We start from the raw sequence: 25,193 nt of genomic DNA on the forward strand, positions 1-25,193 counted from the left end.
CTAACAAAGTTTCCTTGTGTGTGAGTGTGTGTCATCGTTTTTTTTGCGTGAGCGTTGCGCTCATCCCGAATTGTGCGCGAACAGCTCAATGTTCAAAAAGGATTGCTTTTGGGAATGAGATTGTGAGCCCAAAAACAGAAAATCTGAGCTCACCGTTTTGGGTGTATAAAATAACGTCACACGTATTTTTGGATTATGCTGAAAAAAAATTATTTTCAGAAATATCGACATTTTAATTTTTGGTACACTTATTAATTTAGAACACTTTTATAACATAAACTACCCAAACAAACGAACGAATGAGAGAAGGTTCGCCATATTTTCGTAGAAACTGTTAAATTAATCTTTTATCAAACTAACAAAAATTTGGTGTAATCGATGCAACAGAAAAAATATATCCTCAAAAATAATCCTCAAGTAGACAGTATTCGAAAAAGTTTTTTGTAGACGAGTTTATACGAATTTGTTTGTTGGAGTCATTTATTTCGCTTTTCGTTTTTCGAGATATGTTCCAGATCGATCCGAGGGTCAGCTAAAGAATTAGCTGTCACAAGACTCTGACAAATGAAAGTTTGCACACTTGTAAGCGATCAAGGAACATACAGACAAGTTGAAATTGTTCGATTGTTATTACTAGCGATTAAATACAAAATATGTCCTCATGTTTTATCGAAATTATATTCGGCTCGTATATTAAAATGGATCATTACTATATTAAACAATAAATAACATGCTATAACTTTTAAAGCATACAATATAGAGACTTTATTCCTTCAGTACAATTGTTCGCAAAAGAAAGAGCTACAAATTTGCTGAAGGCAGCATCTCAATTTAATCACTTAACAGAATAATAATGAAAATATCTCACTTACAGGGGGAATAAATCTCTGAAAACACAATATCAAAAGAAAGAGCATATTACTTCCAATAAATCCTTCGAAGGTCCTATTGACCTAAACTTAGCCGTTTCGGCGATAATAGTTGATTGCTTGATTTTGGTTTCATTTCTAGATATTGGAACACGGTAATTATCCGTCATCCGTATTTAATGTTAAATATCTCGTCCAGTTTCAACAATGTATGGCTCGTTCGAAAGGTTTTCATATAAACTATCAGAAAATATATAAATTGTTTATGTAATTTTAAAACTATAATTTACTCTCCCCACAGGCTGGTTGAGCGGGTGTTCTTTTTAGTTTAAAATTCATAGTTGTTGCTTTGCAATCACTCCGAAAATCCACTTTCCAACCAAGGCCCGTAGGATCGAGTGTAATATAGCATTTAAACCAACAACTAAGGACGGGTTTGGACAGCTAACCGACCCGCTAAAATGAGTGCTTTTCCTGGAATCTGATTCCCAACAACCAGCATCAAAATGACGCTCGCATCCGAAGGACTACCGACCACACCCGACCATCTCTTGCGCATTATTATCGACATCTGTCAGGAATACGGGCTGAACCCAGACGAAGCAACAGCAGTCCGTGACTCTCATGGAAAATTTTTGTCAAGCGAAAGAACTCGCCGCCTTCAACAACTCCGCAAAGCTCTGCATAAATTAGGAACGTCGAATTTTCGGAAGTAACGACGCCCTGTATAGAAGCAGAAAATATAAATGTAAGTCATTTAAATATTTAAAAAGCTTTTTCGCATCCCCAACAGATTGAATTGAAATTCGATTGAAATTTTAGTCTATTGCCAAAATTTTATTCGAATGAAAAGCCCAGCGAAAATGAAACAAATCCATCCAAAAATAATTTCATCCTCTTTTTATATAATTCTGGGAACAGAAACTAGCTGGGATGAAAGCGCTAGAAGCGAAGAAATTTTTGGAAATCAATTTAGTGGCATGACCGTAATTTGTCTCTTTGTCAGAAAAAATGTATTACCCACCTGAAAATGCTCACAAAAAATCATTTGAACTATGTTTTCAAACTGTAGAATCTATCATATCAAACATGGAACCTGAAGGAAAACTGCATATTTATTGCGACTTTAATCAACGTAACACTAACTTCATCGTAGGCATTGAAAACGAAACTTTCTTACTCCCAGTCGTAGGCGGAAATGAAACACTTGAATACTTATTTGACAAAATATCAGAATTTGGCCTGCACCAAATCAACCATGTAAAAAATAAAATAAAAAAACATATTTAGACCTCTTTTTCACGAACTGCATTGAAGACTTCTGTGTTAATGCATCTTTAACTCCATTATGGAAAAATGAAGTGTTTCACACAGCAATCGAATATACAATTTTCATTCATCAAAACTCTTCCCGGACAACTTGGAGTATGAGGATGTGCCGGAATACCATAAAACCAACCTCGACATAGCCATTAACACTGCGTGTGTGTGCGTGCGCGTGTGTGTATGTGTGTGTGTCTCTATAAAATCCGTCTCCCACTGTCCGGCAGTGCTTTTATGGAAGAACCTTTCTGCATCTATGTAATGATATATTTGTTTTCATCGATAGATGTACACATGTTTGACCCTGGAAATGAAAGGCGATAGCTCTATTGTACATCCAACGACCCATTTCAAGAATGCCTGTTCCTACACGTACATTTTGAGGCCGCCTTCATATACAATAAGACCCGCGCGAATGCATCCACGTATAAATTGGATATTTGCAATATATTCGCACTTCCAGAATGAAAAATATTTGTGATTCTGGCACGTATTTACAAAAAGGAAAATATTTATGAAGGTAGACAAGCATTGAAAATGACATGAAACGATCTCACCAGCTCTGAAATAAATTCATGAGATTTCTGTGAAGATTTCTCCCCCATCCGTGAAATTGTTGCATCAGCTACTCAGGTCCAGGTGGCGCTGCAGGCGCTAAGTGGAAGGAACTGGCGTATTTTTTCGTGTCTTGCTTCACATCCCAGCAAACTTTCTGGCAGAGACCGCTCTAACCCGGTCAAACCATTCGGAATTTAATTCGGAATCCTGAATGGAGTCAATATGGATTCCAAATCAAATGCAACAACCGATTCTGAGTCGGAATCGCTTGTTGCATTTGATTTGGAATCCATAATGACTCCATTCAGAAATCCGAACCGGTTCCGGAATGAGTTTAACTGGGAAGTCTTGGTTTGGCAGCCCTGTCAGATTTCTGCGCGTATCCTGTCGGGTTAGTTGAGCTAGGGCGAACTCGGTTTCGCTCGCGTTTTCTGGCAAATTTTGACAGGAACCGAGCTAAACCCTGGCATAACTCGGACATAAACTGTGCAAAGATCCTGGCAATTCCCACCTGGTGGAATTTAGCACGAATCGAGCAAAACATCTGACAAAGATGTGGCAGGAAGCATGCAGAGATCTTGGACGTATTCGTTGCCAGAATTCTCGCACAAATCGCGCAAAATGCTCGCAGAAGCTCTGCCAGCATCAATTTCGCTTTGCTCAACTTTTGCTAACTTTCTGCTTCCCGCGATGACCGGGATTTACCTTTCTACTCCCGTTAAAAAAGAAACAGTGCCCAATTATTTCGTGAGGAAAACAAAAAAAATTGCACTGCAGAAACCGGTTGAGGTTAGGTATTTCGTGAGGCAAACAAACCAAACTCCTTTGGTTTGACTTTGCATCTGTGGTTGTAAATGAGCTGTCATAAATCTTAATACTTCAATGGCAAAGTTGTGACGACAAATTTCTATGCAAAATCACACTTTTCTCGCAATATTTCAACCTACTAACACGTAACTCAACAACTACCTACTAAACGATTGACTTCATTTTCCTGTTGAATATCACTGAAAAACTTTGAAAAATATTGGACGTTAACATGTCCGTACGATTTGCTAGTACTGTTGCTTGCTGTTCCATCCTAGAACGTTGCACTGGGGTACAAATGTATCCCACGCGTTTGATCGCAATTTTCGCAAGTAAAAATGCAAACAAAGGGAATGTATAATACTCCATTTTCTTCATTTTGTGAAAAAATCGCTGTTTTGACTTTTTTCACAAAAATTACCATAATTTTGCGAATTTTCAACCGATTGGAAAAAAATCAAATGATTCTAAAAGTTGAAAGAATGATCTTGATACGGTATAAAATGGAATTTAGATATTTTTGAAAAACTACAAATATTTTGAAGAGTGAAAGTTTAAAAATAGGGTTTTGGAAAATACCACGAAATGAAATGAAAAAAACATTTCTGACCAGTAATACATTGGTACCACGCAATGTTACTGTTAGAGCTGTTATTGTGCGCAAATTATACTTGCGAACCATTGCTTTGAAAAAACTATAAAAAAATAACAATAAAACAATAAAAAATAGCAAAAATGAGAACGATTTTTTGTTCCGCTTCAAAATTAAATTAAATTAATTAAATAAACGATTGAAAACGACTATTATACTAATTGTTACTACCGTAGAAAAACAACCAGTATTTAAACTGGTATTGTCACGAATCACATTTCCACTGACAGCACGAAACCTGACGAAACACTAACGGCCACCGTACACTGGGGTACAAATGTATCCCACGCCAACTTTGACACCTGCTTCCACGAAGGCTATAAGCAAACTGGCTATACCATCTTTTCCTACTCTTACTAGGAACTTTAAATTGAATTATGGTTAGGGTCCCAGGTCGGTAAATGCCAAATTCTCGTTTTACACGGCCCCAAAGAAGGCGTGGGGTACATTTGTACCCCAGTGCAACTTTCTAGGGTTAACACTGCGCATGAAAAATATAATCGTAAAATCGAGAATGAAATCAAGACTTGTCCAAAAAATGACTTCAGCGACGTGAAAATGAAATTTAAAAGTAGCAACTTTCCATCTCAAATGCATTTTGACGGACATGTAGGAAATAACAGTACTGAAATCTGCTATTTATTTGGAAAATTCTTTCAAGAAATGTATACTTCATATTCCGAAACAGACCGCGACCGCGACTACTTTTCATTTATACCTGAATTTTCAAATGACTTTTCCGTCCACGAACTATCTGAACACGAAATTACCACTGCACTAAAAACGTAGACGCATCAAAAGGACCTGGATTTGACGGAATTGGACATATTTTTTAAAAATCTAGCAGAAGAATTTACTCTACCATTACTACATATTTTCAACATGTCACTGAAAAATGGAACATTACAAGAAATATGGAAATCATCCTTTTTAGTGCCAATATTTAAATCAGGCACTAAATCGGACATCCGATACCATCGAGGGATTACCATTATCTCATGCATTCCAAAACAATTCGAAAATCTAGTAAATGACAAAATATTTCAGCAAATCAAAAATCAAATAACTAGCAAACAGCATGGCTTTTATAAAGGCCGCTCAACAACATCAAACCATTTAGAATTTGTAACATTGCTGCGTAGTATGAAACTCATACACTGTCCTGTACGAAGAACGCGTCCAATCAGCCCAAAAACAATTTCTTTTGTACGCATACTTCGTAAACTAAACTGAACGACATTTCCTCTTCCATCGTATATAGCACGTTGCGTGCTCATTAACAAACAAGTACTCAAAGAACGCCGCGAATTTGCCATACTTTGCTTTATTACCGACATTATTTCTCAACGTGTGCAATCCGCGTCATTACTTTCGCAAATAAAATTTTATGTACCTAGCCGTCAACTAAGAAGTCGTAATTTATTCCAAGAACAATCTTCTAGGACAAACTATGCTAAAAATAGCCCCATCAATAGAATGATGCGTCATTATAATGATAATTGTACAATTATCGACCTTTCCATGTCCAGAAAACAAATTGAATTTGAACTTAACCGTAGAAATAATGTATAGTATATGAGCATATATTGTAATACCATTCTATGTAGTATACATATGCTTGACGAAAAATAAAAAGAAAAAAATAAATTAAATTAAATCCATAGTGAATATTTTTTGTGGCGTTTCCAATCTTTACAAACAGTTATTTTGAAACATTGAACAGATGGCAGTCATATTCAAATTAACAGAATCATACTGTATTTGCTTAGCTTCGGTTAACAACGGTCAGAACAGAACCATTGGATCTGGTTTGGGTTTTCCTGGCATTGCAATGCATTGCCGGCCGCTTTATCCGTGAGTTGATTCGCGGTATAATTTTAAAGAGACTGGCTATCAGAAACAAGACCTGCCCAGCTCTGAGAGAAACTTGATTTGCTAATTCTTGCACCTGTTTGTTAAAGAGACACCACAACCAGCTGGAGCAATTTAGAATAGAGAAACACACAAAACTCAACCGCTTGCTACGAACACAGGTCAAACCGGCTCGATCTCTCGACGCGAGCGCTACCATAGGTTCCAGCTTTGTGAGCTGCTAAGTTGATCCGTTCCAAACTCCCCGGTAGTGAACGGCTGGTGATCTTGATTCGCGTTAATGTTTGAAACCAGACAGAGCAAGTGGTGGTCTACTTTAAATAGCTAGGCACGTATAAAAAACTGAAATAAAAGTGAAGTGCATAAACATGATGCTGTATTTAAAATCGATCGTTTTGTCGTGCCTGCAAATTTTGATCTTGGTGGTCCTCACGGTCAATGCGGTAAAGTTGCAACAAAAGTTCAAATGGCGCGAAGTGGAATTTGATTGGCCATCACTGGATGTCAAACAACAGGCAATTGAGTCAGGAAAATATGTGTCGTCCAATAATTTGCCGCTCGGACTGGACAGATGGAAAGACAAACTATTCATAACAGTTCCAAGGTAGGTAATAATTAGGGGAGAGTGAGGACACTTGATCCTTGGGGATATTTGATTCCCTGGCCATATCTCATTATCTATACATCAAAAGTTACGACAATATAAAAAGAAAATGAAATATTTGATCGTTAATGATGTTTCAAAAACAAATCTAATGTATAACATTTGGTTTGGAAAAATTGTACAATATTTTAGAAAATATGTGTTGATATCCATCTCGAAGATCTTTTTACAATTTTTTAAGCGGTTGTATGAGATCGGCTAACTAATTGTATATGAATATTTTCAAGTACGATTACTTTCTAAGGGCTTTCGTCTAGAAAAAAAACATGCTTAAAATAAAAAGTTTCACAACACATACAAAAAAAAATAAATTTTGTTCACCTTATACAATAGGTATCTTTGATCCCTGTAACACTGGGTACACTTGATCCCTATCATTAGTCCTCTCAAACACTTTCGAAATGTATAGAAATAGAAAAACATCATTTTCATAAAGTGCCTGGCACTATTATTTAATCTAAAATTGTTTTTTTCGTGAGCAAATTACGGTATGAGGTTGGAAAATCCAGTTAAACAGCACTGATTTACGCAAATACTTGTCTTGTCTTTCTACTGTGATTAAAATTTGTTGTGCATCCAAAAAGGTAGTCTAATTAATTAATTTGTCAGGACAGATGATTGGCTGAATGTTAGTGGCTATTAGTCATAGTGTGCTTTGTTTCTTTAGCCCTAGTAGGCAGGGGATCAAGTTACCACACGTTTTTACAAAAACCTCGTTTTGACATGATTTCCAAAATTGTTCATATTACTGACAGTGCATAGTACTCGGATTTACATATTATTCATAGCTCTTACAATTCAAATTGACTACAAAATGGCGAATTTTGCAATTTAAATTTTTATTTCATTGAAAAGTTATGGGAAAAAACAAAAGTGGGATCAAGGGTACCCACTCTCCCCTGACTATCGAAATCATCAAGTGGATTGTTTATTTGCATTAAAGTGAGATTATTGCGAATCTGAAATCAGCTTTTTACGAGCCATCCAGAGCACTTTACACTAATGTGCTGACAGCTTGCTTATAAGGTACTAAGGATGTGCTTCTTTATTAAACGTGAAATCATCAAAAAATTCAATTTCACATAAAACAACATACATAATTGCGAGTTATTATTACAACAAATTACGTGGTATTGATGTTAGTCTTTTTCTGGAATTGGCACCTTGTATCTGCTTATTTTATGCAGCTCATTTGTAGGTCACAATCAATATATGTATGCCTTATCGATAGCTAACGTAGTAACCGAAATGATAGCAAATGACCACAACATTAATTTCATCACCGTATCCGCATTATTTAAAAAAATAATTGTCTGCAATTACCCATATGTATGGCAATTGCACAAAAAGTTTTTGTTGCGCATTTCTGCTCCTATCATCATACGTCAGATGAAAACTGGAACCCCACAAACAAACGAAGACGACTCATTTATCTGTGTATTCAAATTTGACTACCGTTACTGGTACTGTATCATGAAGTAGCGATCGTGATATACATATCAGTGGTTTTGATATGTTGTTATTGTTTTGCGTAGCATAGATTGCGAAGCACATAGATACGCATATTAGGGGTAAAATTTCTTGATAAATTTTGAAACCAAATTAGTATAGCGCTTGCAAAGCAAAAAATGCGGTAGGGGAAAGTGGTCGATTGTCTGCGCCCCGACGTAACTTTTGACAGAAAGTTGACATGGTCATTCGGACAAATACAGCCCCCTGCTAGGCAGCCATTTTGTCCTAGCCAACATCTGCCTTTGTTAAAATCAAAACAACCCAATGCTATTGCACGGGCGACGTGGGCCTAGATGCAGCTAGGCCCATCATATGTTGACTACTGTCAAAGTCCGTATATCTCCATAGCGGATGACAGGAGTGACACCCTCCTGGACAAATATTATTTGTGTGTTGTATTAGCACGTTCTTTTTGTGCCCATATGTTCTGTTCTACAACCAAAATATTTTATGGGCAAATGAAAATCTACTCAAAAGTTTTTTTGATCATTTGCTTAGTATTATAGAAAGAAGTAAATCGAAGTAAAGTATGTGCGTAGAGTATTTACGAAGTGAATTAATTCTATTTTGTGATTCGAAAAATGAATGCCACCAAAATAGAAAAGATATTGAATTTTTAACGAAGTGGTGTCTGAGTTTATTTCGTACGGGACCTAGCCTCGTATGATAGTGGTTCAGTAGTCGATATCCACGAACTTATTAGTTGTACCAAAAAAATAATTGAATTAAGCTAAATAGTATGTATTTTCCAAAAAAAAAATAACAAAAATATTAGTTCCTAATTTCACCAGATAGAGGACGCCACTACTAACTTTTCAGCGTAGATAGGTCGTTGACTTCTTCAGACGAATTACTCCAAAAAGCATTTCGTACACCCAAAATACGACGGGTTAGAAATTTATATTACTTTTGGATAACATTCTATTGTCTTTTTGGTAACAAACCATGCAATTGCGGTATTAAACTCGTATTCCCGCAAAGGTAGTAAACGGTGGAATGACGAATTTGGTTTGCTGTTCATATATGTGTATCACACTACCAAACACTTTTTGAGTATGTGTCAAGCTCGGCTCTGTTCGCATGTCGATTTCTATGATAGTGTTAGTATCGGGCCAAACCAACCGGAATTTTGGTAGATTACTGCCCAAATTCAGGTTGGAATTTGCTCTAATATTGGCAGAAACCAGCCGGAATTACGGATTTTTTACAGGGTAGGTTGCATAGTGAAATAAAAATTATGGACAGTTTCCGGATCCGGCACAGTTCCCGATCCGGAACTGTTCCTAAACCAGATCCGGACCAGTAATCGGATCCGGACCAATCCCCGGATCTAGCCCAACCCCTTTTCCCCTTACCAGGTCCGGTCCTGAACCAAGCCCAGACTTTGTGCTTAGATCCAGATAAGTGTCTGCATCCGGACCCTCGGTTCGGATACGTGAATCCAAACCGTAGGTATTGCTTCCCGTACATGACGGGAAGCACTGTGCATAATTTGTGCTGTCGCTACCTTGCTGTTGACGTCCGTGATAGAAAAGAAATTTCAATTTAACGCCGACCGAAATACCCTACCACTGAACCGATCTTCAAATACGGAATGCGTCGTGTAGAGAAAATCGAAACTCATCTATCCGCATTGTGTTTGGTTCGCTTGATGTGCAATACAATGACAAGTGAAGTGCTGCACACTTCCAGACAATCTGACGCGTTAATATTTATTGTATAAGAATTGACGAAACGTGAGTGCGACGCAGAGAAGATTTAAATGTGTTGGTATTGCCGTTTGGGGATTTTTTTGTTGCGAACGTTTTAGTATTAAACGTCTTGCTATTAGAGCATTTTTTCTTATTACCGTTAAAGTATTACGGCCGAGTTTTAGGTGTACAACTTTGTGCAACATGCCAACTTTCTATGTCACTCCATTGAAACGATAGTGTTGGCGTGAATAGTCTTCTTTGTCATGAGAATCTAATGTATTAAATGCCACTTAGTGGAGGAAAAACGACCAGATTGGTTTTTTTCATGTAAACTATCAAAAAATCCCACGCAAACCTCTAGCACAAATTTGGAGCAACACTTCTGGTGGGACCAGGAATTGATTCAAGACTATTGATCAGGCTTCCATGGAAATATCTGATTTTGAAATAGAATACTTCTAACGTTTCAATATGGGGTCCCGTTTCAAAAATTTCAGTTGAGAAATTTTCCCAGGTTTGAAATGCGAATATCTTCCGTTCTACTGGACGAAATCGCAATATTTTTGCATTATCTGATCGGAAATTTGTGCACGTATTTCGTATTAAATTTCGGAATTAGTGCGACTACTATAAATAAACCAAAACAAGGATTTTTAGAAAATCCTTCGGAAACAGCGAGGAAAATGCGCAATTTGCCAGCATATCCCACGCAGAGCCGTCAAAAAGGAGTATGTAAGCGTTTCATTACATACGGGAATGTTATATATATATACAGGTCACGCGAGCTTGTTTTGTATCAGTGGGTGCTCGTTTACCACAAGAGCAAAATGCTCGTCCGGACGGTACAATGAGCGGTATCATGATTGCGTTCCCTACCAAGCGTCATCGCAAGGTTCTTCGTGATAAAATCCAGCGAATCACCAAATCCGCCATTCGGCGTCTGACTCGTCGTGGTGGTGTAAAATGCATTTCCGATTTAATCTACGAATGGTGTGCAGGAAAATGTCATCCGAGATGCCGTGACCTATACTGAACACACCAAAATGCAAAATCTCAATGAATGTCGTCTATACTCTGAAGCGGCAGGGACACACATTGTATGGATTTGGGAGTTGAAAAGGTAGAACTCACTTGTATCATTATAAAAAAGGCCCTTTTCAGGGCCACCAAACTCATTTCAAAGAATTAGTTTACATTTTCTGTTTCATGGACTGTTTCTCCCTGGATAGCAATTTGGGTTAAACCCTAAATTATGATTTATTTCAGTACGCAAATTGCAAATATGGTCAGAAACAAAATGGAGTGAAGTGGAAAACATTTTTACTAGGCGCATTCAAAAAAGGTTTCAATTCTCAAACATTTTACCAAGGTGCCGTATTACATTACTCTCTTTACCCTGAGTGTTCGATAATCTCCGTATTGGAAACACAATTTCAATTTTGTTCTTTATCAAAAATATGCGGTCGACCAACGAAGGGGTGGGGCTTCGAAGAATACATGTTGAGGACAACACAAAAAAGGACGAGCTTACATTGTGCTGTAGTCAGGTATAAAAACTCAGCATGCTGTTGCTCACGCTCAGTTCGTTTCCAGCATCGGCATGCAGCAGTTCGTTTGCAGCATCTCCCGCAAAATTCAAACTGCCGTCCGTTTGCTGCTGTCAGAAGAGTTGGTCAAGCACGCCGTCTCAGATGGCACCAAAACTGTTACCATATACACCAGCTCCAAGTAAACTTCGAACACTGCCCAAACAAAAGGCCCTTTTCAGGGCCATCAATTTATCGACAAAGAATGAAATTGAAGTTTTGTTATTACAAGCATCAGTAAGTGGCTTGTCAAGAGCGTTGGATGGTAAGTGAGCCACTTGTGAACAATACCGTCGCTTTCACGTAGAATGGCACAAAATCAAAAGTTATTTGTGATTTATAGACAGGTTAGTGTAATGATTCAATTTACAAAAATCGAACGTTTTCTAACGTTTCGATATGGGTGCTCCGTTTCAAAATTTTCGGCCAGAATGCTGCCTGTTTTTTCAAACGTGAAAATCTGCTGTTGTATTGAATGAAAACCTTCGATTTTTGCGCTGATTGGAAATAGTTGTGACTAGTTGTGTAGAATGTAAAATTACTGAAAATAACAGATTTTGTGAAAGCAGTGGTTGGTCCGTACAATTCGATTCCAAGCGAGCCAGACTAGTTTTCGTTGGAGGGTCCATCTCTGACAATAGAAACAAACTATTTTATTTTGAATTCAACTACAACTTCCTTGAAAACAGCACAGCTAAAAAACTTTTGGAAAAAACGCGCAAACCTAAATTTTCCACTATAATAAAAACTAGTGCCCCCGCCGCACAGCATCATCAAGATAGATTGAATTACTAAGCAGGGAGGAAAGGGGGAGGGAGGTTGTAAGGCAATGGAAAATTTGATTTATAATAATAATACTTCATAATTGGCTGATCCTGAAAAGAACTTGTTGGTTTGTGGTTTATTTTGGGTCACAATTTAGGCCCGCTCGATTTCTGATAGCTGTAAATTTTTCGCAGGGCGACAGTTTCTGTTCGGTAGCGATGAGGCTTCTTAACGCCAACCGTGACTGGGGCACTTTTACATGGCCTTCGTTGCCAACTGCTTGCGGGGAGCCTTTCCTCCGGTGGACTTACGAGCGGTTTGTTTGGTACAGGCCATGTAGCGAAAAATGCTGATCTGCTACTTCTCTGATGCTGGTAGTAGGACGACGGTCAAACGCTCGTTTTCGTGCCTTCATTCATAAAAGTTCAACATTATTTTTAAAGAATGTTGCAAATTGTCAACTTGATAATTCCAAACATACTCCAAATAAACTATGAATGTGCTAAAGTCGACATAATCGCATAAAAATTGCTTATTCCAGAGCAGAATTTACCGGTCTAAAGTGTATTCTACTTCACTCCGGTTATGTCTCTGACATTACCCACCCATCTTTTTTTTTTCAAACGGTTGACACGATTCAGTTCTATAGCTCATAAACCCAAAATAGGTTCGAATTTTGACCAGGTCCCCTCGTCGCTAGTATCGTATAAATTTTAAACTGTGTCGAGAGCCTGATTAGGTAGGATAGTTTTATACGTTATTCGTTAACCATGGCAATCACTAGTGAGAAAGCACTGCCTTGTGGAAGTTTTAATGCTCAGTCTTCTAACAAACTTATTCTACATCATTTTCACATCAATTTGTTCGAACATTTTCTAGGCTATCCACGATACACAAAACTCTCACCGCGATATACACGCTGGTCTTGAATTATTCGATTTTTTTTTATTTGTGATCATCACATTTTTCAAAATGGAAAAAAATGATCGTTTTACTAAATTGTTAGTAAAATTTTTCATGTTGACAGAATAAATCAAATTCTTTCACCATTTATTAGCTAAGACTTCTAGCTTACCGTTGGTATGCTTATGTTCCTATATTGTGCAATTGGAGTAATGTTGTGAGCCAAAAACTCATGGGTGCCGACAACCAACAACATTCCCTTATGTATTAGGCTTGGGTTAAATCCCATATATGAAACAGATAAATAGATAACACTTTCCTTTCCTATCGATCCTAGAGATAAACAGTTTCTAAATTATTCAAGAGTTCAAAATCAATAAGTTATCGTTAAACAAATCGTCCAGGTTTCCTAAGACATGTTCTGGTTTATAACTGACTATCCGGGTGTCCTGGGAAGTCGAGGAAAACGCTTGATTTGTTCTGGTTTTATTCTTTAAGCCTAAATTACTTTTCTATATTAAGTCTTCGCTTGATTCACTCTGGTTTACATCACAGCTCGTCGCTGTTGTGCTATCTTATGACAAACGCCATTTTGGGGTAAATTGAGTTAGATATGCCACATTACTTGTCTAAAAAATCTCTACAAAGTGGCGTTTACAGAATTTTGACATTCTGCTTGGTTACTGTGATATAGCGAGAAACGTGCTGAGAAATTTTTAATTTTTTGCTTCAAATGACTGTGTCTGAGGATTGGATAAAATTATCTTGATGTATGAGATGTTTTTATATGTAAAACTATCTGAGAAACACAATAGCATAATCATTTTCAAAACAAAAATGCTCGAATTGTGAGAAAAATGCAATTTTAGTTTTAAACTGGAAATATAGCATATTTGGCAACACTGTAACCAAAAATAACTATTTTTTCTAGATTCCCTGACTCATTTCCTTCAAAATGCATCATACCGTTTGTTTATAGACCAAATGAAGCCAAAGATATGCATAAAAGTTAATAATTGATGATTTTTTTCTATGGATAATTTTCCATGCACGAATATGACACGCCATACAAATTTTGTCATCAATACGCACCTATGACACGTGTGAGTGCGACTTTTGTTTACATTCATAGTAAAAACTCACAACATAGTCAACCGATCTTCGAAATATTTGAGATATTAATGCAGAATAGATAAAAGCATCAAGTGTCTTCTTTGAATTGTTTATTCCATTTAAGAGATTCAAGATATTCAATCTCAAACTTTAAAAATCGTTTTTCTCGAAATGTGCTAAATGGCGCTTGTCATAAGATAGCACAACAGCGACGAGCTACGACCGATTACAACCATAACTCTAAGGAAAACGTACCCCCAGCAGAGTACGAAAAACAAAGCATATCATTCTCGAGTCTCCCAATTGTATCATCTGATGTCTTTTTTAATTTTTCAATGCTGCCTCGTTATTTCTCCTTTCAAATTTTTTTTTTCTTACATGAGAATTGAAAAGAGAATGAACGAGGCGTTCGTACGTACGTAACATACAAATAAACTGTAGTTCATTTGCAAGAAAATTTGGCAGCCGAACAAATTGAACCTATTCCAGTTTTGAACCAAACTCTGGCCGCTATCGATGTCGATGAAACGATGATTACCAGAGCTTCTTCTCAGCTTTAATTGTCTTCCAATCCGGGACTCGAAGAATTCGCTTTGGTGCCACTGAAAGGACAGAGTGACATTTTTTCTGAAAATCCAATATGTTTACAATAATGGCGAAACATCAACAACTATCGTGGAATAACTTCATTGAACGCTTTCTCGAGCTGGTGATTATGGAATCACGGCAGGGTCAATGTAAGCAGTACCTAATCAACGATTAACATGACTTCACACCTGGACGCTGAACATCGACTAACCTGCGGAGTGAATGAAATGTTGCGCTCAAACTGATTTTATTTACACAATTTGCCATTTTTCGTACAACAATTGAGAAAATGAAGAAAATAGGAATCAACGGTAGTTTTTGCAGATGTCTCGATTCTAGCTATCAGATCGAGAAATAATAGTTGTCATTGTATATTGCCAGATATTTTTTTTGCGCTATGCAGGGAAGCTACTTGAGACCGTTGATGTTTCTGCTTTACTTCAATGACGTGAATTTAGTACTGATACCTCCTCTCCGGTCCTACACTAACGATCTCAAAATATTTCGTTGCATCCGTTAAATTTAGGATTGCTGATTTTGCCAATAACCCTACCCCTGGATACGCCACTACTTGTAGGCCACTTACTTAAGGATCCACAAATATAAAAAAAATCATTATTTTTTTAATCATAAGATTGCAAAATTTTATTAAGGGGTTACACCGCTGTAGAGCACGAAAAATAGAAATGTTTTGTAAATTTTACTTGACCCAGTGTACCCAATGGGCCAACCTCTCACCCGCATTCCCTTCACCCACTCTTATTCCCAAATACGTTAGGTTGTTCTCAACGCGTCCTTCCCTCCCACTGACTGATCCCTTTGTTAAAAACCAACAGAATCTTTGTTTAATTTCAACTAAGTTTGAGTTGTTCTCTCCTTTGGTTAATACAAAAGATTTGATTTTGTTTCTTCGAACTTGTTTGTTCGGTTAAACTTACCATGAATTTGTTGTTTCAAACGAAATATTTGTTGAAACTACTGAAAAGCCAACAAATGAATTTGTTGGTAATTTCAACCAACAGTATTGATTGAATCAAACCTTGATATAGTGACAAACAAATATTTAGTTTGTCACTATATCAAACGGGAAAATTGTTATTTAAAGCCAAAATTTTATTTTTACTAATTTTTTTCTGCGTGTACATATGCAACGTTGGAAGCTTCATGGATATCAATATGACCTCTCCAATAAAGAGTCCACTTGTGAAAAAAACGACTAAACTTCCTTCAACTTAATACCGAGTTTACTTTGATTTCGGTCCATCCCATTTTCGTGAATAAGACCAAACGTTCACCTACAGCATAAGGGCATGTTCAGGAGTGTTTTATTTTATATAGTTTTCAGCAGAGACACTTAGAACCGATAGACTGGGGAAAAATAAATTTGAATGCAGTAACGCTGAAGGCATGGCGAGACATCAATTTTAAACTGAATAGAATACCCGCTAAAACTGCTGCTGGGAACAGAAAGTTCCAGTTTTAAAATTTCCAGTTTTATATTATAGAACTGTCAAAATTATAAATCTGAAACTGACACTCTCCTGAACATGCTCTAATGCCAATAAATTGATGAGAAAATTAAACTACTCTAAAGCAATTCCTAACATTCATGTGATACAATCAATGGTAATGAATTCGGTTGGATGAGCTAGTTTTGTTCAGTGATGCGATAACGTAGATCGATTCTTCATTTCGTTCCAAGCACAGTCGGAAAATAGCAATCGACAATTAAGTTCATAGACCCACCGCTCGGGCTCGGAGGCAACACTTACAATTTGTGTGACGAGCAAAATACCAATTTCAACTACAACTCTACTGATCGTGCCGATGTGGCAAACGTGAGATTTCTGCACAGATAAAAGGGTGAAGCGCATTGTTTGTACATCACTCGTGTTTAGACAATGCTACTGTTCCATGCTATGCATCAAATAATTCCAATGCAGGTATAAGGGCGACCAATACGGACAAGTCCATGATATGACTGCTACAGATACGAAATAAAAAAAACATTGATGAAATTTATACCTAACGGGATTATTTTTGGGATTTTACGTAACATCAAAAAGCTGATAGTTGCGCCATTTGAACGGGTTTTTTGTTACTTTCATTTTCTTTCATTTGCCAAACATCGCACGTATTGCATTGTATTGTCTTCGATTACAAAGTTACAACGCACAGACTTAGACTAAAAACTAGCTTAATCCTATTTTTAATTTAAACGATTCTTTACTAATGCTAAAATCAAACAAGTGACACTATCAAAGACATTACATAGCACTTAACGTTTTTGCATGCCCTCGAAATGAACCAAAATACATACCTACTTGTGGACTGCTGTTAAGATTAGAACTTGACTGTTTTCCGACTCAAACGAAAGCCACATAAAATTTAAAGAACATGATACAATTATTGTCATCGATCAGATCTCAAGGACGACGTCTTTGTACAGCCAGCATCACTGCCATGAAAATCAAAACATTAATTTTGAATCAAATGATTAAAAGCTGTAATTAGTTACTAAATGTTGTTTTTCTGAATAATATGGTGTTAAATCATCCCACAAGATGCAAAAAGTCGTGTGGAATGCTTGAATATCGTGTATAGTGCCGAACATAATTCTTTGTTTGGGGCTTTATAGCTATAACACCCCATATATGTAGTTTGCTGTCAAATTCCATATGATGGTATAGGGTTGCCAGAGGGCTGGTTGATATACCTGATTTAATTCCACACACACCACAGACCAAAAGACGTAACCCTGTCTGTTTGCTCTCAAACATGCTGCATACCGTAGTCCGTAGAACATAATCCAGATCAAAAGAAGGAAGGAAGGTTAAGAAGTTGAGTAAGATCCTAGCTAAATAACACTAGCGTTAGTATTTATATTTTCTATTCTAGAAGTTCTTTTGTTTTAAAGTAGTCTCCTTTGTTTCCATACGTTAATATTTCTCGCTCTTATACTTGTGTAACTTACTATGGAAAAAAAAGTTGGCGGAGCTCGACTTGTGCTAAGTATTGTAACGGACCTTAGTAGCGTTCATGAACGCGTACATGTGAAATTTAAAGAGACTACTTACAATAAAGAAATAGACCAGTTAAAATATTAATTATGCCAAATCGTAGATGCAAAATACTTACCTTGCCATCGGCAATAAAAGAAGCTAATATACACTCAAGAGCCGATTCAGTTAATCTATTCAAATGGAAACCCATCCGTATCTGATGCGTTTTAAGGCTTGTGCTTGGTTGTTCTAAGGGGAATTTCATGGTGTTTATTGAGGGTTATACAAATCGCACTCGTGCTTGTCGTGAGTAATTATTGCATTGCAATTACTTTTAGTATATGTGGCTTGATTCCTTCCACAACCTCATTATTAATAGCTGTTCGTTAGGACAGTTTAACAATAAAAACGACCGCAAATTGAAACAATAAAATGGATTTTTATAATTCTTTCTAAACAAAAAGTAATGGTGCACAGTAATTACCTCCATACAAAAGTTGGACAAAACCAAATAGCTTGAAATTTATGCAAACTTCATCTTAGTGTAATTTTGTGACGCTGAATTCATATTGAATATTGTTTTACAACTCAATATTTGGTATACCCCGTCTAAAAAGGGGCAGAGCAAGACATTCGTTTCGGAATGTACAATAATTTTCAAGTAATATGCACAACCACATATAAAAAGTACAACCCCTTTAAACATTATGGTTAATAATTTAACGCACGATTTTTTTTTGTAATTTTCGTGCATATCTGAAAGAGAAGGACTTGTATTGACTAAATCGAAAGGAAATTATAAGCACAATGCATAACCTTTCAAATTAATTTGGTTGGATCATAATCGAGACCAGAACTAAAACTTGAGCTTGAGCTTGTGCGACCACCCCTGGCTGCTACTCCGTTATCGTTCTGAACTAGCTGAAGTTGCACAGGGAATCAGTAGACTATTATGCTTGGGAGTAGCGAAACATCTTTCAATGTGCAACTCCTCATAATCCTAAAATGTTTATTGATCAATACCGGCGCCGGCAAGGCCCGAACATAGAAGGAATGTTATTCCGATACTTGCTTTTGCTAGAGGCCGTATATACTACTGCGCACTCCACAAGTATCACAGGAGGAGGATATTTGTTAGCAAGTATAGGGGTGCGATTCTTCTTCATTTTCTAGTTATTTTCCATCAGCCTATTTCCGCTACAAAGCCAATGACCGATACCAAAGAGGTAACTCCACTGTCTGGACTAGATATCGACCCATCAACTCATGGAGCCGAGACCAACGGCTTTACTTCCCTTCCGAAGGAAGACATGACCGCAGATTTGTTCACCTCAGAAAAATCTAAACCGACCTCGACTGAGATTGAAGCCAGACCAACTGGGATGGATGGCGACCACGCTTACCACTCAACTACCGACGCCGTCTCCAATCGAGACCTTAACTAAAAGTAACTAACAATTACTTTTAATCAGCTTTGTTCAGAATTCATCAGCTATTTCACCTTTGAAATATTGCGAAAAATTTATCTTTTGTCCTCAAGATTGAATATAATAAAAAAAATCTATTTAGTTTGTTTGCTCATCATTCTTTGACGTTATAACGCATTGTAATGTATTGTACATTTCGGAATCGAAATTGTAATATGCGTAGAATGTTTGGCTTCCAGAAAATGTAATATCAGATACATAACAGCAATGAAGTAAAATACACTTAACAATCTCAACCGTTATTTAGTAAACATGCAAGCACTTTAAAACTATGAACCTTTATTCGAAGACTGCATATTAAGAAGACTGGCAACTCTGTCCAGAATCTGGAGACAGTAACAGCAACGCCACTTGCGGGTAAAGGTGGTACTTCCCATAGTGATGCACACACACATATATACTTTTACATTAAGCTCACTACCTTCCTCCAATAGAGGCGCTGTAACCTCTGTCGCTTCTCGTTTGAATGGGGGAAGGAAAGAGATATCAGTCTTCTTAATATGTAGTCTTCGCTTTATTCCAGGATTATATTTGCAAGGAGTGTACCTAGTCAATAGTACTATTGTTTACAACAATAAATAGGTGTAAGTTCATCCTAGATTATTTTTATGTTTCGCAAATACCAGAATTTTGGTGTTAAAATACACTAATTAATTTGCACAACAATGAATTTATTTCTCTCAAATCTAAGACAAGTAACTCTGTAAGGCACACTTTCTTGATTCTTTTGAATTTCTACGATTTAAAAATCATCGATCCGTAATCTCGTTGTAAAATTAAGAAAATTTGGATTGCCAATTACTAAATACAAGAATATGCAGAATTGATTTTTGGCGCATTGGATTCTCCTCATCACCCGATCAGAATGAAATAACAAGATTATAACAGAATGCAATTGTCGTAACATACTGTGTTATAAATTTGGTCTCGTTAGTAGTTAAAATAACAGAAAATTATAACAAGTTACAAAGCGAGATATAGTTTTGAAATCTTTCTGTTATGTGTTTCTGATCGGGCAGCATTCCATTCAGTTGAGCAGCAATAATTGTGGTTGAAAAACAACTCGGCAACTTCAGCTGTCAAACATTTAGTCAAACAATGGTAGAAGAATTTTTCCACGAAGGTCACATTTCAGATCCAAATTACACAATTACATCTGTTTATCCAGTCAGCACAGCAGCAATAGTTGACGTTGAAAAACTAAGGGTTGACCTAGGCCTCCCGATCAGAATGAAATAATAAGATTGTAACAGAACACATTTTTTGTAACATATTGTGTTATAAATTAGGTCTCGTTAGTAGTTAAAATAACAGAAATTTATAACAAGTAACAATGCGAGATATAGTTTTGAAATATTTCTGTTGTGTTTCTGATCCGGCTATTCGTTGGCGTATCAAATGATTAAAATTCTGCTTGTATGTATCTCTTTCAAACGGCTAAATTTACACAAAAAGTTTGTTTAAGCGGGTTCAGTAATTTTTTTCTGGGGATTTGAATAGTATCCCGTTTGGTAATCAATTCAGTAAAGCTATTTCATTACTTTTTTGCCTTTCTCATATAGAAAGGTTATGCAATTGCTCCAAAAACCGACTTTCCAACCGAGGCCCGGAGGACCGAGTGTCATATTCATATACCATTCGACTCAGTTCGTCGAGATCGGAAAATGTCTGTATGTGTATGTATATGTGTGTATGTGCGGATATATTAACAAAATGTCCACATCGTTTTCTCGGAGATGGCAGAACCGATTTTCACAAACTTAATCGCGAATGGAAGGTACAAGGTTCCCATCGGCTTCAATAGAATTTTATTTAATTTCGACTTCCGGTTCCGGAGTTACGAGTTACGAAAATCTTGTTATAATTTGTCCACATCGGTTTCTCGGAATATTCTGAACCGATTATCACAAACTTAGTCTTAAATGAAAGGTACAACGTTGCCATCGGCTGCTATTGAATTTTGTGTGGATTGGACTTACAGTTCCTTAACTACGGGATGATGAGTACGATCATGCAGAAAATCCCGATTTCAACGGATACTGCGATTAATGTATAAAGGTGAAATTTGTTCAAAAATGTGACCACAACTGCTTGGATTTGTAGTTCTAGGTCACTAACAGTCATTCAAAGTCTCTTTGGCCACATTGACCACCATCGACGGATCTGGAAGCCCTGGCGGAAGTATCCAAGAATAATAATTACATCGGTTTCTCGGAGATGGCTAGACTGATTGGACCAAACTTAAATGAAAGCTTTTACAACCCCATAAACTTATATTAAATTTCATTCTGATCCGACTTACGATTCCGATATAACGGGTCATGGCAAGTGATCACATAGAAAATTCAGATTCAAAGATTCAAAGGTAAACATTTCGCAAAAATGTGTATGTGTATCAAACAACTTACATTTGCAGTTCTAGGTCACTGACGGCCAACCGAGGTCTCGTCGACCACATTTACCATCATAGACAATTCCGGAAGTGCCCCGGTAAAGTCGCCACCTATTAAAATTTATCAAAACTCGCATCAGTTTATCGGGGATGGTTGGGACGATTTTCACAAACTTTATCCCAAATAAAAGATACATAATCGCCATAGATATTTATAAAATTTCATATGGATCGGTTATATGCTGTGATGTACCGCTCGGAAAAATTTCAACTCCCCGGGTTTTTAATTTTGGGCTTTAACCGGGTTTTTCCCAAATCATTTTAACTCGAGCGAAACATGGGTTTTGCCTTTCTCAGCTAGAAAGGTTATGCAATTGGTCGGAACTTCGACTTTTTAAACGAGGCCCGAATGGCCGAATCTCTTAAACCATTCGACTCAGTTCGTCGAGATCGGAAAAAGTCTTTATGTATGCGTATGTGTGTATGTATGTATTTATGTATGGGTCAAATAATCTCAATGATTTTTCTCAGAGATGGCTGAACCGATTTACACAAATTTAGTTTCAAATAAAAGGTACAACCTTCCCATCGTTGAATTTTTTATTGATCCGACTTCCGGTTCCGGATTTACGGGTTGAAGAGTACGATCACACAGCAAATTCCCATATAAACTGATACCACAATGATGTCCAAATGATGCAATGCATATTGAATTGTGTGCAACATTAACATTAGATAATTATTAACCCATCGAAATCGCTATGACCACATTGGCTACCTATGACGGTTATTGATACCCCCAGGGAACTTGCCAAGTCTCTAAGTTAATGTCATACCTATTTTTAGCGAATAATTCTTGTTCTTCTTGCACCGATTTTTGCAAACTTGGTCTCAAAGGTCCAGCGTTCCCACTTGCTGCTATATATTGGGTGATGAGTTCGAATACGCAGCAAATGCCGATTTCACGGTATATGGCGATGAATGTAAAAAGATGAAAACTTTTCCAAAATGTGTCCACAACTGCTTGGATTTGTAGTTCTAGGTCACTATCAGTCATTCAAAATCTCTTTGGCCACATTCCGGACGGTTCCGAAAGTTACATCGATTTCTCAGTGATGACTGAACCGATTTGACCAAATTTAATCTCAAATGAACGGTGTTGCATCTCCAAAAATTGTTATTAAATTTTATTTCGATCCGAACTCCTGTTGCGGAGTCACGGGTTGTGGAGTGTGGTCACAGAGAAAACTCCTATTCAAACCGATACCGCGATGATTTCCAAAATGATTTTTCTTTTTCGCTAAAATAGAAGCCAAACATCTCGCATTTGCAGTTCTAGGTTATTGACATCTAAATCTTGTTGGCCACTTTGACCACCATAGACAGCTTTGGAAGTGCATGAAAAAATCGCCAACTTTCAAAATTAAAAAACTCACATCAGTTTCACATCAGATGGTTGGGCCGATTTTCATAAACTTAGTCTCAAACGAAAGATATACTATTCTTATAGACTTATAGGCTATGAAATTTGGTACAGATCAGCAGGCCCGATGAGAGAAGGAGGCAGCCAGGACAATTGCCCTGGGGCCCGGATGGTATTTGGGGGCCCGCGATCTTACCTGAAAGATTGGCGAACACGTCCGGTATTCATAGAAGATCAAAAATAATAAATAATAAATTGTTATATGATGAAAGCGTATAAAAATTAAAACTTTATTTGATAGTTGACACTTGTTAAAACAAACGTTCTTAAGGGAGTTGTCTACTTTGTGTACAAGTTTAAAAAACGAGTTTTATTGCTTGAAACGACGGAATAAACAACAAAATAGTGAGAAAGCAATATAAAGTAAGAAAGCAATGAGCGTCAAACAGAAATGCGAGCGCACGGACAAATGCATCCGTCCTCTTCTACGTTCGCTTTTTTGCTGGTAGTGCCGGTTGTTGGCTTGGGGACACTGGGCGTGATTGTTGTTGAGTGAATATTTGTTCCTGTCAGATCCGTAGATATTGGTTTTGTAGCCGTTTGTGGTTTGGCATAAGATAACAGTGTGCTGTTTACGGTTATAGTAGGTATGCTTTTCTAAGATGCTGTTGCACAAAGTTTTCCGTGGTGCAGTGTCTTTTTGTAGAATTCGCGCATATGAATATACCATGGTTGCATAACCAGAATTGTCTGATGAAACGTACCATTTTTGGTTGATCCGCATAAAATGGTTACGTATGAAAAAGTTGGTTTGTACGGAAGCATTCTCACCACAAGAACAAAGTTAGGGATACCCGGGAACATGCGAAGTTACAGCTCTTATGAAAGCCACTTCTCCGTATCTTGACATAAATTTGTTAATCACGAAGTCAGAGGCGTGTGGAGATAATTCGTGTAAGCACATCTCTCTAGAGCCCTTGCCTATGTATACGGGGATGATTTTGTTAACGTGGCAGCTTTCGTTGGTGTGCTGCGAGTTGTTCCGTGAATATTTCTTAATGTTTGATATGGTGCATTTGCAGGGCGTTAACTTCTCCCGTGCTGAGCACAATTGCATTTCCATTGCCTTCATGTAATAAATGATGATGCAATAAATTTATAATCAAAATGAAAATTCTGCACGATTTTTCTAAAAAAAAATACAATTGCAAATATAATCCACAATAGACGTTTGCGTTATATCAACCAACATCTGGGTTGAGTTTGGATTAAACCAAGTATACATGCAAATCTTCTCACAGATCAGTGATCAAACGCGTATACCAAATTGAGACGAGTTTTTCGACTGCGGCTCGATGCCCGTTTTTATAGGCACTAATTCGTCAATTTAATTTTACTGATTAATCCCCATAATGTGAGATATTTTCATGAATTTTCTTGGAAGTGATTGTATTGAAATAATGCCTTCAGCTCTTACTTTTGCGAATAACTTTACTGAAGACATCAAATATATATTTCAAATACTTTAAAAGTTATGGCTTGTTGTTTGTGGATTTCCCTTTGTTGCCTATTTATTGTTCAATATAGTAATAATCCATTTAAATTAGCCAAATATTATTTCGATAAAATGAATTTCGTATTTCATTTTTCTATCTACAACCGCTAGAATAACCACCGAACAATTTCAAGTTGTCTAGATGGAACTCGATCACTTATCGGTGCAAAAATTTTCATTTGTGCGAACCTTCTGACTTATAACCATCGGATCGATCTGAAACATATCTCGAAATGAAAAGCGAAATGAATAACTCCAAGCAGTGGTCTAGCCAAGAGGATGCTTTGAGGTTTAAACAACCCCCCCCCCCCCCACACTCACACACAAAAATTGGATTGATGTTAAAAATGGATTGATGCAGACTGATTTAATTCAATATTACAATGATAATTATCAAATCAGTACAATGATAACCTATTGTTTGAAAC

At 37.0% G+C, this 25,193-nt stretch overlaps 1 protein-coding gene across 1 annotated transcript in view; it reads left to right on the forward strand.

Moving 5' to 3' along the window:
- Window positions 1-6,226: 6,226 nt before the first annotated feature.
- The window catches only part of LOC131682749 (protein yellow), a 112,645-nt gene continuing 93,678 nt past the window's right edge, over window positions 6,227-25,193 (forward strand). Inside the window, exon 1 of the mRNA XM_058964466.1 lies at window positions 6,227-6,685. Coding sequence (XP_058820449.1) covers window positions 6,450-6,685 — 236 coding nt within the window. The 5' untranslated portion in view covers window positions 6,227-6,449. The remainder of the gene's footprint in view (window positions 6,686-25,193) is intronic.

The sequence above is a fragment of the Topomyia yanbarensis genome, chromosome 2, assembly GCF_030247195.1.
Source record: "Topomyia yanbarensis strain Yona2022 chromosome 2, ASM3024719v1, whole genome shotgun sequence".
Classification (NCBI taxonomy): Eukaryota; Metazoa; Arthropoda; class Insecta; order Diptera; family Culicidae; genus Topomyia; species Topomyia yanbarensis.